Here is a 19222-nt window from a genome sequence, read left to right on the forward strand (position 1 = left end):
AATCATAATTGCTTATTTGAAAGATGCCACATAGTAATTAGCCTAAAAGAAAAAAGTTAGTACTATGAAGTGTTAGGATACCTAAGGTGTATAATTTGAAGGGGAAAAAAGATCAGTGTAATACGATATCTACAAAATTATGAGGTACCGAAAACAAATCCAACTGGGCTGGCTCCATTTCATTCAACAAGTGGGCATTTTTTTTTGGAGGCTCCTCTTGTGCTCCAGAATCTAATGTTTTACAATTAAAGTTGAATCTTCTAGTCCTTATGATCAAATAAATGTAAAGTAAGAACTTTTGAGTGGAACCAACAAATGTATCTGCCAAAGTCTGCAACAATGGCTCCAATAAGTATCAGCTTAACCACTCTTATCAGTGTAGTGCTAATGCTGAACTTCATGAGCTGATCAGATATGATTAACTATTTGTTAACCAAAATATTTTAAAAAAAAGAGAGATCTACAGTCTACTTTAAGCAACGTCTCATTTTGATATCACATATGGGTGGAGCTTGCTTATGAGAAGAGTTTAGGAAATAATCACCACTTGATATGCCCACCCCTTAATCTGATTAGTGACCAAAGAAGTAAAGATGTAGTAATGTGAAATTGAAATGTGGTATCCAAACAAACTCTAGGGCTTGAACACTGTCCTGCAGATGCTCTCTCTAGGTTTTACAATTTGTGTCTCCTAATTTCTTCATGCTCCATTAAGGCATACTCACTATAATTCTACCAGTGTGCGCTTGGTTTGTTTGGGTTTTTAAAAACAGCCCTCCAGCTCTGCATCCAATGCTATTATAAAGTTAAGATCAATGTTACACATTTCATCCCAGTTAGATAGTTAAAAGAAGTTTTAAAACTCAGGGTCTAAAAAAAAAATGGGTGCCCAAATTTGACTCCTAAATCTATGTTTAGGCAGCTAAATAAGTGGCCTAATTTTCACAAGTGCTGAACACCCAACAACTCTCATTGACTTCAATGGGAACTACTAGGTGCTCAGCACCTTTTAAAACAACATTTATTGCTTGAATATGGAGTCTGGCACTGTAGGCACCCATTTTTAAAAATCTTCACCCAAGTTCCTAGGTGAAATGTGTGTTTCGTTTTGGTTAGCTGCCTGAATAAGAAGAGTTACCAAACTTATTTCATAGATCATGATCATCACATGAAATAGTAATAATTTGGTCATCGACCTGGGACAATTCTGAATCCATGATCTAGAGCAGGGGTTCTCAACCTCTCTCTTTCTGAGGCCCTCCCAATATGCTATAAAAACTCCACGGCCCACCTGTGCCACAACTGTTTCTGCATATCCCGTAGATTAAAAGCCGGTGTCGGCATTAGGGGGTAGCAAGCAGGGCAATTATCCGGGCACGCCACAGGGGGGCCCTGCAAAGCTAAAATGCTCAGGCTTTGGCTTCAGCCCCACATAGCAGGGCTTGGGCTTTCTGCCCTGGGCCCCAGCAACTCTAATGCTAGCCCTACCCTCTGGTTTATTTTGGCGGACCCCCTGAAACCTGCTTGCAGATCCTCTAGGGGCCTCAGAGCCCTGACTGAGAACCAATGCTGTAGAGATTAAATAGCATGATACAGCATATGCCCAATACCTGATCCACATAGTGCCCTCAACAGCACTTCCATATGTATAAAGTGATCAAATAAAGGAATTTAAGATGAACCCTAAGCTGCAACCCTGATAAAGGTACATACCTTAGGTCGAGTGTCCATGACATACATGTAGTGATGAGCGGGGTTGGCTATACTGATTGCATGCAGCATATTTTCATCCTCCAGACACCTGGCACTGAAACCTGAGAGAGGTTGACTGCATCTGCAAATGGCAGCCTAGTACAGAAAACAAAGAATCGGACAGCAACAGTACATTAAGTAACACTTCTAAAAGAATGCTTCAGACGTGTATTCTATAGAGCTGAAACAGAGTAAATTCTTTTATTTGGTAGACTATGAAGTGAAAGATAAGCTGAAGAACTAAAGCAAAGATGCTCTAACTTTTTACATCAAAGTACACTTTTATAGTAGACCTTAAATTTAAGTCCTTGACTGTTGTTCATGGACTTCAAAGATCACATGGCACTTGGATAGTGTAAAGGTTTACCAAATTTTGGAAATAAGCCCAAAGATCTTAGACATTTGTTTACTTCCTAAAAAAAAAAAAATTAAGTTTACAACACACACCCATTTTTCTTAAAATAAATGCCTGTCTCGTGTGTGTACACACTCAGGATGTTTTCTATTGAATTATTCTCTCCCTAAATACAAGATGAATCTACAGTCATTTTGTTCTCTTCTACACATCGCTCAATCTCTAGCCTGGCCAATATAAAAACTGTAGTTCTCTCTTTGACAGCAGTGTTCTTTGAGGGATGTATCACACAGTCCCTGACAGGTAACACCCACAAATACATCCACTCTGTGGATACAACTGGCAGTTGCCTATGTGTAGCTTTACAATACTGGCCCTTCAGAAACTGCTGAACTCACGGGAGCAGTTGACATAACTGCTATTCCCTCAGCTATATATCAGGATTGAGACTGACTGCTGCTGCTCCATACAAACAACGCTCCTCTATGGAGTCCCACAGGACTTTATTTTCTCTCTTCCTGCCCTCCTTCCCTCTTTAACAAAATATTTCCATGGTTCATAGCATTTTGGAACAAAAAGATTTTATTCTTGACATTCCAAAAAGTACAAAAAACACAGGATCTGATCATCAGCTGATCTTAAAGGCCCTATTTTTGGAACTTTTAAGAGATTCAATTGACTAGTGAAGAATTTTATAGTTGGCTAAGCATGACCTAAGCATCTCATTAGCCATCAGCAGTGTCAGAGATTAAAGAACTAGGATTGTTCTATTAACCTGGGTTATTATATTTACCTCCATATCTTTCCTGGACCAATGGCATCTGTTGAGAAATAGTTTTAGCCTACTTGTGCTGAAAGGAAATCAGACTGTACCTCTTTATCTCTGTGATAATATGATAACACTGGGAATCTTCCTTTGCTTCTAAATTTGGAGCTACCAACGATTACAGGCTTGCTTGCAGTTCTGGGAACATAAAGTTCTCTGGGATAGGATTCACAAATCTGAAGGACAAAATAAATGTACGACGTAAGTGTTTCATTTACAAATTACATCAAATCTGGTGCAAGATTTCTAACAGTGGAGTGCTGTCCTTGCATGAATCATGACAGCTTTGTGGATAAGAAGGTGGTTATAGCAGGGCTAGAGGACACAGAGGTAAAAACACTTGCACCTGTCATACAGAAATATGCCCATAATCCTCCCTAATGTATACACACCAGAAGTGATACATGGATTAAAGAGTATGAAACAATGATGAAATCAAAATCATACACTGTGGAAGGGGACTGAGACACCAGTGTACAGTCTTATCAAAATGAGACCACAGAGAATAATTCCACAGTAGTTGTACAGAAAGATCACACCCCTTGCACCTAACCCCAACTTCATTTATGCAAGGGTAGGCTTCTCCCTCATTGAAAGAGTTGTTGCGCTATGCCTTTACAATAGGATTTCCATGGCTTACCCTCAAAATAGGACTGTCATTGAGGGAAAATGAGAAAAAACCATGCTATCCAGAGACTATCCCAACATCAAAAAAACCGAACAGGGAGGGAGAGAATCACAAGTAGGCTCTCCCATCTTCCACATCCTTTCACTTTATGCAGCAAACTCATGACTCAAAGGGTATGTGGTTTGCAAGGCATTGCAGATACTGTGTTGGACTGGAATCTGAGGTTATAAAATCAAATAGGTATAAAAATAAAACATGTTTCCTCCATTGCAACAGATTCTCTAGTATTCTTTACCTCATAATCACGATTAGCATCAGACAACTGCCAATTAGAGTTTGGCACTCCCATCCGCTTGTATTCTTCTGCAAGGTCAATGAGCTGCCAGCCTTGCAGCCGCTTAGACTCGTTTTGTTTTGGATTGTAAGAGAAGGCATACAGTTCATCATAGCTTGCTAAAGGAAACAAGAAAATAAGATATTATGTATGGAGTCAGATCACAGTGTCATTATTGTCAGGAAAAGGGCAGGAATAGTTGAATTCATCATCTTATGATTATCTTTGTAGTTCTGTAACAGGGCAAGATATTTTATAAATATTCATGGTGGGTAAACTTTCCAAAAATGCCTAAGTCAGTTAGACTAAGCCACTTCGGCGCTTTTGAAATATTTTACTTGGTATGTAACTTCCACCCCAAAGAGTTTACAATCTGAAGTCACACAAGTTAACTGACAAAGAACGATGAATGGACATCAGCACAGGTAAGTTTGGTGGAATGTAGGTTTCAGTATTTTCTACAGAATAGGGAGGTTCCTAGCCATAAATCAACTGGGACATCTTCAAGGTTTAAGGGGCAACATTAAGAGTAGCACAAAGTTAGGAGCAGATCAGAGATAAAGCAGAGGGTCTCAAACTCAATTTACCTTTGGGCCAGTGTCAGTCCTCAAATCCTCCCAGCGAGCCAATAATGTCACTAATGCCGCCCAGAACCCATCCCCAAAAACTCCACCCCCCACCTGCCTAAGGCTCTGGGGTGGGGGAGGAGGTCTGGGGTAAGGGATTGGAGTGCAGGCTCTGAAGGGAGTTTGGGTGGGGGAGGGGGTATGTGGGGAGGGGGTCAGAGGATGTCGCGATTACCTGGGGCTCTAAGGTGAGGTGGGCTGGGAGGGCCTCCGTGCGCTGCTGCTACCCCAGGCACCACCCCTGCAGCTTCCCATTGGCCACAGGGGCGCTGGGGCAAGGGCAGCACATGGAGGCACAGCCCCGTCCTGGGCAACAGGGAGGGGCCAGCAGACACTTGAAGTGAGCAGGCAGACGCTGCTCAGCTCCACTGTGTTGCCGGAGCCCCGGGCCATGTAAATAGCCTGGGGGGGTGGAGGGGGAGTGCCCAGGGATGGCAGGTGGGGCCAAGGGCCACAAAACTGCTGGAGCCCCGCAGGCCACATTAGGGAGGTCTTTGGGCCGCAGATTGCCCGCGGCCGGGAGTTTGCAACCCCTGGAAATAAAGAGTAGTCAGTAGAAAGCTTAGTAGGAGCTCAAAGAATGGGAAGAGTTTTAAGAGATGAGGACCTGCAGAAATGAATGCAGGTCCAAAATTGTGGCAATCTTTAGAAGCCAAAAAAAAAAAAAAAAAAAATACATTTTCTAGTGGAACAAGACAAAATTTTCCTAATGATTGATCTGATACACAGTTCATATATTGGATTTAATACTTAGAATTGTAAACAACAAAATACAGCAGAAGTTTTTGGAGAGATCAGATATGATGATGACAAAAATCAGTTATAAATCTACAAGGATCACTACTGTGTTATTCTCAAAATTTCAGCATTCATTTTCGAAGTGTTTGTTACTAGTTTCATAAAGCTTCACTATGTAGTGAATACTGTGAAACTTAACATTTACTGAAAAACGATTAAAACATTTTTATTCATACCAGTATGACACACTGTACCTCAAAATAGCATCTGAAACCCCCATATTCACCACTGTGATATGATTAGGATGTTTTGTACACTGCATGCCTTGTGAAGTATCATTTTAAAAGTCCTGATCTGTTTAACATTAATATCTTGTTGAATTATATGCATTGTCATTGTATGTGAAGTTATGAAGTAGTGCTATATGTTTGTTTCTGAAATATGTAGTAAGTGGGAAACACCCATAGTTGCTCCACTGAAAGACTAGCTAACACCGACAAGACAGATTTACATCTAGATTGGCCAGACTGGCGTTGAAGGCCCAGTAAGGAGAATCCATTCTCTCAAGGCCCTCCCAGAGACTCCTCAGAAGGCATACATGATGGAGATGGCCTACCCCGTGGGGTAGCAAGGATCTTTCTAGCACAGGGTGGGCAAACTATGGCCCGCCAGCCAATTTAATCCGGCCCTCGAGCTTCTGCTGGGAAGCAGGGTCTGGGGCTTGCCTCGCTCCAGCCGTGGAGCAGGGTTGGGGGCCAGTATGCACACCCATGCTGTGGCTCCCGGAAGCAGTGGCATGTCCACCCTCTGGCTCCTATGTTTAGGGGCAGCCAAGGGATTCTGCGCGCAGCTCCCATCGGTGGGAACTGTGGCCAATGGTAGCTGCAGGGCTGGCACCTGCAGACAGGGCAGCATGCAGAGTCATCTGGTCACGCAGGAACTGGAGGGGGGACATACCTCAAGCAGCTCCCGGAAGCAGCGGCAAACACCGCCCAGAGCCTGCACCCCTGAACCTCTCCTGCACCTCAACCCCCCCCACCCTGATTCCCCTTCCTGCCCTCCAAACCCCTCGATCTCAGCCCAGAGCACCCTCCTGCACCCCAAATCCCTCATCCCCAGCCCCACCCCGAAGTCTGTACGGTCTTACACTGCTGAAGACATTTCTAGTATATAAGGCTTGGGGGCTGGAGGAATTGGTTGGAATCTCCCTCTGTATAATCCATGAATGGCTTAGAGAGCATTCATGCAACTCAGCTGGGTGTTTCTCTCCACAAGTTGATAGCTGAGCCATCACAGCACTTGGAGGGGTTTGCTGCTTATCACTGGCATAATATTGTGAGAGACAGTCCAGGCTGAAAAGTTTAAGGGGACTCAATGGTCCCACAGTCTAGGTTGTACCCCGAGGGATGTGACAACCAGCAGTGACTTTTATAAATGCAGTTTCACAGTCACTTAAGATCTCACCTTCTCCCATACCCATATGTCAGCACACTCAAAACTACACAGAGTAACAGTTACCAACAGAGTAACAGTTACCAAAACTATGCACAGCAGATCAATGGCTTTCTGTGTTTATGCTGCTCAATTTCAGAGACTTTATAGAAGCCTCACATTTAATAACAGAAATAGCACAAAGCCCAAAGTTGTTTTGCAGAATGGTGGCACAAACATACACTGCAAGGTCTTGTGCACTTGAAAGTCATACCTGGTTTTGACAGTTGCAGCAAAGAGTTGTAAATGTCATGACAATCCCTTTCTCTGGGAATAATAAAGTGAACTACCCTGAAGTTCTTGCACTGGATCACAAGAGGGCAGCCTGAAGTAGTCAAGGCAAGTTTCTCCACTGCAGCGATATGATGATGTAGTATCTATGGCACACAAGAATTCATAATTCAAGTCTTACTGTAAGATGTTAATCAATAGCACTTTAAAATATACTCTTGAAAAGAGACAAAGTAATTGTTAAACATAACTGAACAAGCTAGTCAAAAATCCTATTACAATAGGTTTAATTTGTTAAAGAAATCCTTGACACTGGCATTGTGGTCAACCTATCCTAACCATTTATTTGAAATTATGCTCCTTCTCTTCCCCTAAACTTCAAAGTATTACCAGTATGTCACAAACTTCAAGTGAATATCTTTCTTCACACATAGTACAAAGATAAATCTTCAAAAAGGCAGGCACTTTCTATAAAGCTCCGTTGGCTGAAAAGCTGTATCCATTTAAATGTTGGGAAGATATGCAGTTGGTTGCTTTCCATGTCTGGGAGTGCTCTTAAGTTCAAAGCATCAAAAATAGCAACCAAAACAAAACAGCCAAAAGTACATAAAAAAAGTTATTTTAGTTAACTTCTTAACTAGAGCTAATTGGACATTTTTCATCAAAATTATTTTCCGGGGGGTGGGGGGGGAAAGAGTGTCTCACTTTTGCAAAAAAAAAAAAAATCATTTTTGCCACACACAGAAAAAAAGAATCCATTTTCTGCCATGAAAATCAAAATGCAGGTTCCTCAGCTCCCTGTCTACAAGGTTTTTGTCCATTTCGCTTTCCTTCTGTAGGCTGTGAAACTGACAACAACATTTTACAGGAGGGCTGCTCAGGTTGAACACCCTAGCTTTCAGCCTCTCCAACACCAGAGCTGATGGTAGTGAGGGAGAGACAGGAAGGCTGAGCACCCTGCTCTTTGACAAGAGCCTCTCAGGCCTGCTGTCAATTTCATTTTCTGCCAGATTATTCCAGGCCAGCAGCTGTGAAGGCTAAAAAGTTTTGGTTCTCCAGAAACAGAATTTTTCTTGAAACCCCTTTTTGTGTGTGTGTGTGGGGGGGGGGGGGGGGGGGGGGAAGAATAGCTTTTCACCCCAGGTCAGGAGGAAAACATGGAATCTTTTGCAGGAAGAGATTTCCTCAAACTTTAGTTTTAAGGAGTTGGACCACTATTTAATATGCAGAAGATGGACTTTCTACTGCAGAATGTGAAGGTTACCTTACATTTATGCCTGTAACTGTAGTTTATGTTAGTGCTCTTTACTTCTGACATCTATTCCTAGAATCAGCCTCTCTGTACCCACACAGGTGTGAGTTAGGAGGCAGCATAATCTGTTCCTGGGTAACAGGATGAAAAGAGAGAGAGATGAGAAAGATCTACTATGAATTATTCTACAGCTACTCATCTGGATGATCTAGATGTTAAACTCCAAAGTCAGTTCCATACAACTTCTCCCCTACCAAACCACCACCTCAACCATAATAACTTTTTCTTCCCTCAAAGGACGTGCAACATTGGAATTTTACGAAATTATTTTATACAGACATGTAAACACAACAGGTCAAATATGGAAAAATGCATGTGTGATTTAATAGCTGTTCCCCTATGCAGGAAAGCCACGGATGCACTCTGCTTCATATGAGACACTGAAGGGAGCATACTATTCAGTCTTCTTACTACCACAGTTGTTTTCTCCTCTTAAGACTCAAATAAAATTAAACAGGAGTTTAAGAAAGCATTTTGCAGGACATGTATTTGAGAGGACGGCACTAGATTTCAACAACAGAATTTTATACAGTGGAACCCAGTTTATCCGATCTAGTTGGGACCGGGGCCAAATCAGATAAAAATCCAGAGAATCCAGAGAACGGGCAAAGAGCTTCAACTCCTGGCAGCAGGGCCCAGGGCTGATAGCGAGAGCTGAGCCCCGCCACCAGGGAGTTCGGTTTGGTTAACATGGAGCCAGATGGTGTAGGCTCAGATAAATGGGGTTCTACTATACTAACAATAATTAAAGATGCTCTTATATACACACTTTTTCTATAAATTTAGTTCAATACAAGTTGTACTGTGGATAGAACTGGACTGACTTCAAGGACGTTAAAATGAAATAAAGCACAATGGGAACAATCAGTTCTTTTGAACTTTTTTTTTTTTTTTTTATTTAAACACACATATACAGCACCCTTTGTTGTGAAGGATTCTAAAGCTTCTTCAAAACTATACACTGTATTCACAGAAACACTGAAGTACAGATTCCTCTGAGAGCACGGGCAGCAACTAGCCAAGCAGGTAACCACGATACAGGACTACGGTCATAGCTGAGATGCTCATACCTTTTTGAAAAACCTACAAGATTTTCAGTGTTCATGCAGAACCGAGATCCTTGGGTTTTGTTGTCTCATTTAAGGCTTTGAACAAGGATTTGAACCTGGAGTTTAAGGAAATCTAGATATGTTAAACCTGATGCTTAGATCACTAAACAATCTCCTCTCATCTGATAGCACAGAAAGTCAAAGAGGTAGAGATATAAACAAAGTCACCACACACACACACAAATGGAGAACTAATTGGCATGACCATTTTTGAATAGACAAGAAATGGAAATTAGGTGCATAATTACTTGATTTTTAGAGATACCAAGCACCCACAGCTCCCACCTTTGAAAATCAGGCAGCTATTTTTAAGTGCTTAAACAATATGGATTTATTTTAGACACCCATGTTTGACAACATTAGCCATAATGACAAGATGCAGCACTTAAGCCTGGTCACTAGTGCACAGTAAGAGTACAAATTGTGGATCTATTCCTTATTGTGTGTGTCCATCATGAAGTAGGGGAAAATATTAGAGAAACTATATACAATTATTTATCTTTAATTACATATGCACAAGAGAAAAAAAAAAAACACATTTGGAGAAGCTGTGTATTTTCAAGCTACGAGATAATGCATTTGATATCCTTACCCAAGTCTCCTTCTGGCTAGAGTCTATAAACAACAGATGAGTTGCTGTAAGGTACAGAGTTCCCGTTAATGATTTGTTGCTGGTGCTGAAACGGTCTATTAATTTCACCTGCTCTACCTGTAAGAGGGAAAAAAAAACATTTTACAGGAAGTAAAAAATGACTGAACATCAGGGTGAAAAAACCTTCCCTGACAGCGAGATCTACCAGCTTGTGGAATAATCTTGAAAGTGGTGGAAGCTCAAATGCGTTGCACATTTAAAACTACACAGGACAAATACTAAGAAGCAAGCAATAGCAAACAAATCTGATTGGCCAGGAAGACTAACTAGGTAATCCCGTCCATTCAAGACAATGCACAATAAAGAAACAAGGTTAGGATCATAAGTAGATTCAATTTTCATCTGTAAAGTTAAAGTTTTTCAAATAAAGAGTCACCTTCTGTTCTGCTACGTATTAGGGATTATTTTCCACCAGGGTTGATCGGTGTATTTAAGAACCGTTTTGAAAGCAAGAGGTATAATTTGCTGAAGTAGAAAACTTTAGATAGACTTGGATGCTACAAGTATAGCAGCAAATCCTCAAACAATAGTAAGTATATTATCCTATTATGTAGAGATCTCGAGTACTGAATTAACATCTTTTTTTCCTTCTGAGGTTTTCTGTATCCCTGTCAGAGCCCACGGACCAACTTAGATTCATAGATACTAAGGTCAGAAGGGACCATTCTGATCATCTAGTCTGACCTCCTGCACAGCGCAGGCCACCGAAACTCACCCACCCACTCCTACGAAAAACCTCACCTATGTCTGAGCTATTGAAGTCCTTAAATCATGGTTTAAAGACTTCAAGGAGCAGAGAAGCCTCCCTCAAGTCACCCATGCTACAGAGGAAGGCGAAAAACCTCCAGGGCCTCTCCTTCTGCCCTGGAGGAAAATTCCTTCCCAACGCCAAATATAGCAATCAGCTAAACCCTGAGCATATGGGCAAGATTCATCAGCCAGATGCTACAGAAAATTCTTTCCGGTAACTCCGATCCCATCCATCTAATATCCCATCTTAGGGGATTAGGCCTATTTACCTGAATATTTAAAGATCAATTACTTACCAAAATCCCATTATCCCATCATACCATCTCCTCCATAAACTTATTGAGTAGAATCTTAAAACCAGATAGATCTTTTGCCCCCACTGCTTCCCTTGGAAGGCTATTCCAAAACTTCACTCCTCTGATGGTTAGAAACCTTCGTCTGATTTCAAGTCTAAACTTCCTGGTGGCCAGTTTATACCCATTTCTTCTTGTGTCCACATTGGTGCTGAGCTGAAATAATTCCTCTCCCTCTCCTGTATTTATCCCTCTGATATATTTATAGAGAGCAATCATATCTCCCCTCAACCTTCTTTTAGTTAGGCTAAACAAGCCAAGCTCCTTAAGTCTTTCATAAGGTAAGTTTTCCATTCCTTGGATCATCCTAGTAGCCCTTCTCTGTACCTGCTCCAGCTTGAATTCATCCTTTTTAAACATGGGAGACCAGAACTGCACTCAGTATTCTGGGTGAGGTCTCACCAGTGCCTTGTATAATGGTACTAATAGCTCCTTATCCCTACTGGAAATTCCTCTCCTGATGCATCCCAAAACCGCATTAGCTTTTTTCACAGCCATATCACATTGGCAGCTCATAGTCATCCTATGATCAACCAATACTCCAAGGTCCTTCTCCTCTTCCGTTACTTCTAATTGATGCGTCCCCAGCTTATAACTAAAATTCTTGTTATTAATCCCTAAATGCATAACCTTACACTTCTCACTATTAAATTTCATCCTATTACTATTACTCCAGTTTACAAGGTCATCCAGATCCTCCTGTATAATATCCCGATCCTTCTCTGAATTGGCAATACCTCCCAGCTTTGCATCATCTGCAAACTTTATTAGCACACTCCCACTTTTTGTGCCAAGGTCAGTAATAAAAAGATTAAATAAGATTGGTCCCAAAACCAATCCCTGAGGAACTCCACTGGTAACCTCCCTCCAACCTGACAGTTCGCCTTTCAGTAGGACCTGTTGCAGTCTCCCTTTTAACCAATTCCTTATCCACCTTTTGATGTTCATATTGATCCCCATCTTCTCCAATTTAACTAAATTCCCCATGTGGCACTGTATCAAATGCCTTACTGAAATCCAGGTAAATTAGATCCACTGCGTTTCCTTTATCTAAAAAATCTGTTACTTTTTCAAAAAAGGAGATCAGGTTGGTTTGGCACGATCTACCTTTTGTAAAACCATGTTGTATTTTGTCCCATTTACCATTGACTTCAATGTCCTTAACTAATTTCTCCTTCAAAATTTTTTCCAGGACCTTGCATACTACAGATGTCAAACTAACTGGCCCGTAGTTACCCGGATCACTTTTTTTTTCCCTTTCTTAAAAATAGGAACTATATTAGCAATTCTCCAATCATTCGGTACTACTCCTGAGTTTACAGATTCATTAAAAATTCTTCCTAATGGGCTTGCAATTTCAGGCGCCAATTCCTTTAATATTCTTAAAGTCTTAATAGTCAGAACATGTAGGGATAAAGTGAGGTAGCTTTCCTTGCTGATCTCTCCCATGGCTAGATTATCTTTAACCTCCACTCCATCCTCAGTGTTTAGCAGCCCCACTTCTTCCTTATTTGTCCTCAGATATGGTAATATCTGCCTCCATATCCTCATTCCCATTTGTCATGCTACCATTATCCTTAAGATCCTCTTTAGCCTTAAAGACTGAGGCAAAGTATTTGTTTAGATATTGGGCCATGCCTAGATTATCTTTAACCTCCACTCCATCCTCAGTGTTTAGCAGCCCCAGGTTACCAGTGGAGTTCCTCAGGGGGTCAGTAATAAAAAAGTTAAATAAGATTGGTCCCAAAACCGATCCTTGAGGAACTCCACTGGTAACCTGGGGCTGCTAAACACTGAGGATGGAGTGGAGGTTAAAGATAATCTAGGCATGGCCCAATATCTAAACAAATACTTTGCCTCAGTCTTTAATAAGGCTAAAGAGGATCTTAGGGATAATGGCAGCATGACAAATGGGAATGAGGATATGGAGGCAGATATTACCATATCTGAGGTAAAAGTGAAACTTTTCAAAGCTGCAGAAGCTATCAGAAGCCTGTATCCCAAGAAAGGGGAAAAAATTCATAGACAGGAGTTGTAGACCAAGCTGGATGAGCAAGCATCTTAGAGAGGTGATTAAGAAGAAGCAGAAAGCATACAGGGAGTGGAAGATGGGAGAGATCAGCAAGGAAAGCTACCTTATTGAGGTCAGAAGATGTAGGGATAAAGTGAGACAGGCTAAAAGTCGAGTAGAGTTGGACCTTGCAAAGGGAATTAAAACCAATAGTAAAAGGTTCTATAGCCATATAAATAAGAAGACATCTCCAATTTAACTAAATTCCCCATGTGGCACGGTATCAAATGCCTTACTGAAATCTAGCTAAATTAGATCCACTGCGTTTCCTTTATCTAAAAAATCTGTTACTTTTTCAAAAAAGTAGATTAGGTTGGTTTGGCAGTAGATCAGCAAGGAAAGCTACCTCACTTTATCCCTACATGTTCTGACCTCAATTAGGTAGCTTTCCTTGCTGATCTCTCCCATCTTCCACTCCCTGTATGCTTTCTGCTTCTTCTTAATCACCGCTCTAAGATGCTGGCTCATCCAGCTTGATCTACAACTCCTTCCTATGAATTTTTTCCCCTTTCTTGGGATACAGGCTTCCGATAGCTTCTGCAGCTTTGATTTAAAGTAATCCCAGGCCTCCTCTACCTTTAGATCCATAAGTTCTTCAGTCCAATCCACTTCCCTAACTAATTTCCCTAATTTTTGAAAGTCAGCCTTTTTGAAATCAAAAACCCTAGTTGCAGATTTATTTTTGTTAATCCTTCCGTTCAGTTTGAACTGAATTAGCTCATGATCACTTGAGCCAAGATTGTCCCCTACAACCATTTCTTCTATGAGGTCCTCGCTACTCACCAAAATTAAATCTAAAATGGCATCCCCTCTAGTCGTTTCAGCAACTACTTGATGAAGGAATCCATCAGTTATCGCATCTAGGAAAATCTGAGCCCTATTATTATTATTACTAGCACTGGTCCTCCAGTCTATATCTGGGAAGTTAAAGTCTCCCATGATCATGCAGTTTCCATTAGTATTTACTTTATTAAAAACATTAAAAAGGGCTCTATCCATATTCAAATTAGATCCTGGAGGTCTATAGCACACCCCAAGCACTATCGTAGGAGAGGCTTTACTAGTTATCTTCCCCAATGTAATTTTTGCCCAGACGGACTCTGTCTTATCCATTGCATCGCTTCCTATTTCTTTACATTCTACCTCATCATTGATATACAATGCTACTCCACCACCTTTACCTTTGTTTCTGTCTTTCCTAAACAGCACATATCCTTCAATACCTGTAGTCCAGTCATGACTACTATTCCACCATGTTTCTGTTATCCCTATAATATCCGGTTTCACTTCCTGCACCAGTAGCTCTAGTTCCTCCATTTTGTTATCTAGGCTCCTCGCATTGGTGTACAAACATCTTAATTTTTGCTGTTTGGCCTCGCTCACATTTTGTACCCTATTAGGCACAGTCATTCTACAGCCAGTATAACCTATTAGACTAGTATCCACACCGCCCTCGCTCCTTATATACATTGCCCTGACTTCATTTTCACTCTCGCTTTGTACTGTTCCCACCCTCCAAAACCTAGGTCATGGAATAATGACTTGCTCTCTGGTAGTCAACTGGAAACTCCCAGTAAAATGGAAACAAGGCCTACTATCAGCAACAACAACAACAACAAAAAGTGTACTTTTGGCACCTTAGAGACTAACAAATTTTTTTGAGCATAAGCTTTGGTGAGCTACAGCTCACAAGCTTATGCTCAAATAAATTTGTTAGTCTCTAAGGTGCCAAAAGTACTCCTTTTCTTTTTGCAAATACAGACTAACACAGCTGCCACTCTGAAACCTATCAGCAAAAAGACATTCTCCTAAAATGGCAGAGGAGCTGTTTTTAGAATAGAAAGCCCTTGCAGGGAGAGATTTCTTATGCTGGCACCCAACCAAAAATCTTCCCATCCTTAACCTCAATAAAGGAATATATCATAAAAAGGGGTTTTAGATAACCCACAATTCAGCTGGAGTGAAAAAAGCTCTTTACAAACCCCACAGAGTTTGTTTTACAAGAAAAAAATGTTACATGATCCTATATGTGAAATACCACAACACAAAAGGACTACAGTGAAAGGCTGGTCTGTGCAGTCCTCATTATTTCTTGGCACGACTGTCTCATTAGTGCCAAGTTCGAGCTGTGTTGCTAGGGGCCCAACGCTGCTCCCATTAAAGTCAATGGCACAACTCCCAATCACTTCTCTGGCAGCAGGATCAGCACCCAGGAGAGATGGCTGTGACAGCATAAACAGACCCCTGGATCAGCAAAGCAGGCATCTGCATTTCCTAGATATTACCTTTATAATGAAGGCACAGATAACTGTATCTAGATGACCCCAAATGGTACAGATTTGATTGTTAAACCACTAAAGCAATTAAAAAAAAAAGTCAAGTGCAGTGGGTTGTGTGCACACTGTTCTAATGAACCATTAACAGTATGCCACACCTCAAAGAGGGGAAAATTAAAACAAGTCAGTTTCTCAGTTTTATAGAAAAAGGGATTTAAAAAAGAATACAATATAAAAGATGGCCTGCATTTGCAATATAGATAAAATTAAAACAAATAAGAATATATAGCAAAGAATTCCAGGGGGCATCACTCTAAGTAGTTTGGAAGAAATATTTTGACAAAAAATTACCTTGTCTCTAAGAATTTTAGAGAGCTTTCAATAGCAGGATAGAAAACAATCACCCCAACAATATATGAAATCTATTTACAGTAACAAGAGTCACAGGAGAGGACTGAGTAATTGATTGGGACTGGTAGCGATGATCAAAGACTGCATAACAAAGGACGTCTGAATGTTCTCTAATAAGATGGCTAGTACATCACAGAAGAAAAATACAACAATCAAGTCTTGCCTTCCAAGTGTTTAAAGAGTGATTAAACTCTGAGGAGTAACTAAAAATGGTATTCTGTCATTCCAGGTTTACTGTCTCGCCATGACTCCATATCAAATTTGCTCAGGTTACAAATAGAGGTTTCCTGCCCTAAACATCCTTACCCAATACTGAGATCCAACAGTCAAGTTGTACTCTGACAAGTATTACTAGTAAAAGACCCTACAATGGAATTGACTCAGAAGTATAGATGATCTTTGAAGCAGAAATTAATCCCATAACTGTATTGTTCTACAGTAGCAAAGATAAAAAGTAATAATTGAATTTTCACTAAAATAAGATTTGAATTGGAATACACATAAGAAACAGATCTATGGTGCCATTTTTGCACAGTCTCTTTTCTGAGCATAACCATACTATTTCCTTAGGCTAACCAAAGAGTGACAAACTGTCACTCCTGTACAATGCAAGTATCTAAGTACATTACAAAAGCTTGGCCAGACACTTGTAGAGTTCATTTTAGATTTGTTTTTTAAAAAAAAAACAAAAAAACAAAAAAAACCAAGAGCACCGTAACTGGAAAGTCCATCCACAGGCTGAACACAGTTGTGTATGGCTTTATAGATTATAGAGTCAGTGATAAGAAGACTGGATACATGTGTCAACAGTTCACGTGGTAGAATACCGGGCCCAACAGATGCTGCTCTTTAAATATTCTGTGACTATGTGGTTAGGCTCCAGTGCACCACTGTTATGGCTCCACTGAGCACTAAGGGGGCACTACCAGGGGAACTGAGGCAGAAGCACAGGGACTGAGCTCCCCTAGCCCCACTTCACATAGGATCCACCTCACTCACACTTCCCTTTATCTTGCATGTTTAGTTCGAAGATGAACAATGGATACAATTTTGAAATGTATGTAAGGATTTAGGAGCGTAAATCCCATTTTCAAATGGAATTTAAGCACTTCAAAGCGTAAATCTCATTGAAAGAGAATGGGATTTACGTTCCCAAGTCAATTAGGTGCTTTAGAAAAGTTTTACTCAGTATGTGCTGTAACAGCAATGAACACGAAGGGCAACTCCAAAGAGAATTTACAATTACAAAAACTCAATCCACAATAAAATATCCTCGTTACTGAGACTGGAAAGGGAAGGAAAGGAACTTCATGATTACCTCTTCAGGTTAATGTTCTCACTGCCAGCCCACTGGTCTAGAGCTGCGTGTCATTGCATTCTTGCCACTAGACCCACTACAAAGTTCTGCCTTCAAGCCAGGATTCCATTTGCAGCATTCATAATTTGTTTAGCCATTTACTATGCCATCCATGTGGAAAAACAATCTCCAAAGAGCAGTCAGATTAAAAAAGTAAATATGCCTCCCCTTTACAGTCAGAACAAAGTCCAGCCTAAACTATTATGCAGAAGAGATTTGCAAGATATTTATATTTTAAATTGCCCCACTTCCTATGATAGATCTGCTTACATTTATCATCAATCGGTATATGCCTACCTGCCTTCTTCCACTCCCACGGACATTATATCCTCCAAAGTTTATTTTGAAAAAAAAAACCCAAACAAACAAAGCAAGCACATTAGTAGACATGTTTTATAATTGAACACGAGTCCTTTCATAACCAACCTTGGTCATTCCTGCCAATTAAACCCCACATTTTAATGTGAATTATTTTTAGCAGGAATTATTTCAAAATGATATTAGACTTTGACAGAGCACCCTCAAAAGAATTCATGACATACCATTTAAATTTCCTTTTTTAAAAATTACATTTTTCTCTCTTCATCTGATTTTTGACAACAGAAACTAAGGCCCAATTCCTGCAATTGATCTGAACAGTCAAATTCTGTGCCCATCCTGAGCCTAATTAATTCCTATGGGATTGGGCCTACACAGAGCTAGGTGAAGGTTTGTTGCCAAAATAACTACTTGGAAATTGGTGAACCCAGCCAGCTAAACCAGTTTCCTGTCAAATGTAAAGTTAGAAGTAAAAATATCTATATTCTGGATTGCTACTTTCATTTACAAAAGTTAAAATTAGCTGTAGTAAAAACAAAATTCTCAAACATTACTTAAAAAAATGACAATGTTCCTTTCAAGCTATTCACTTGTCTCTAGTATGTTAGTTTTGTGTAACATAGTAAGTCTTAATTTATGTATCTTTGTTGGCAAGCAGCTGACTGACCAGACCTTCCCCAGCCATAATGAGTTTTATACTGATGCATGAAGAAAATTAAAAACTGATAACCAGCTCCCTTAATCAAATATTGGCTATAACTACAGTACTTTAAAACTGGAACATGACATCATCCCCTTCCTTCATATGTCTATAAATCCAGTTTATGGTCAGACTGCCTGATCATTAAATGAGTAGCTTGTAAGGTGATGGCTTCTGGGGAACTGCAGAAAATGCAGGTTTCAGAGTAGCAGCCGTGTTCTTCTTTTCTTTTTGCGAATAGACTTACTTGTGGCACCTTAGAGACTAACAAATTTATTTCAGCATAAGCTTTCATGAGCTACAGCTCACTTCATCGGATGCATTTGGTGGAAAATACAGTGGGGAGATTTATATACACACAGAGAATATGAAACAATGGGTTTTATCATACACACTAAGGAGAGTGATCACTTAAGATGAGCCGACTGGTGATCACTCTCCTTACAGTGTGTATGATAAAACCCATTGTTTCATGTTCTCTGTGTGTATATATCAATCTCCCCACTGTATTTTCCACCAAATGCATCCGATGAAGTGAGCTGTAGCTCATGAAAGCTAATGCTCAAATAAATTTGTTAGTCTCTAAGGTGCCACAAGTACTCCTTTTCTTTTTACTCTGGTCTAAGCAGTTTTTCTGGAGAGGTCTCAGAGGATGCCTTCTGTGAGCTCTCACACTAACTGAAGGGGGCAGGGGTGATGAATCTTTAACAAGGCATTCTTTCTCCAAAGTATGACCTACTGAAGTTAGAAAACAGATGCACACAAGTTTTAAAAAGTTACTAAATATCCTCTCGCTCATCCTTCACTCTTGATTTGTGGTATCATTGGAGTAGTTTTGCAGACATCATCATCTACGCTAGGGACATTTTGTAAATATTTCCCACCGCAACAATAATTCATGTCTATTTGTCTTTACAATGTTAGAAATATTA

At 40.4% G+C, this 19222-nt stretch overlaps 1 protein-coding gene across 5 annotated transcripts in view; it reads right to left on the reverse strand.

Annotated features, from left to right (window-relative positions):
* MTMR6 (myotubularin related protein 6) overlaps window positions 1–19222 on the reverse strand; it is a 41043-nt gene that overhangs the window by 15228 nt on the left and 6593 nt on the right. For 4 of the 5 annotated variants that reach the window (XM_038369454.2, XM_038369460.2, XM_038369498.2 and 1 more), the window contains 5 exons: window positions 9995–10111; window positions 6965–7127; window positions 3857–4014; window positions 2981–3109; window positions 1714–1848 (listed from right to left, as the gene is read on the reverse strand). In XM_038369454.2, the coding sequence (XP_038225382.1) occupies window positions 1714–1848; window positions 2981–3109; window positions 3857–4014; window positions 6965–7127; window positions 9995–10111 (702 nt within the window). Of the gene's footprint in view, window positions 1–1713; window positions 1849–2980; window positions 3110–3856; window positions 4015–6964; window positions 7128–9994; window positions 10112–17233; window positions 17400–19222 lie in introns of those variants that run through there. The other variant, XM_043504311.1, reaches the window with a different exon arrangement.

The sequence above is a fragment of the Dermochelys coriacea genome, chromosome 1 (assembly GCF_009764565.3).
Source record: "Dermochelys coriacea isolate rDerCor1 chromosome 1, rDerCor1.pri.v4, whole genome shotgun sequence".
Classification (NCBI taxonomy): Eukaryota; Metazoa; Chordata; order Testudines; family Dermochelyidae; genus Dermochelys; species Dermochelys coriacea.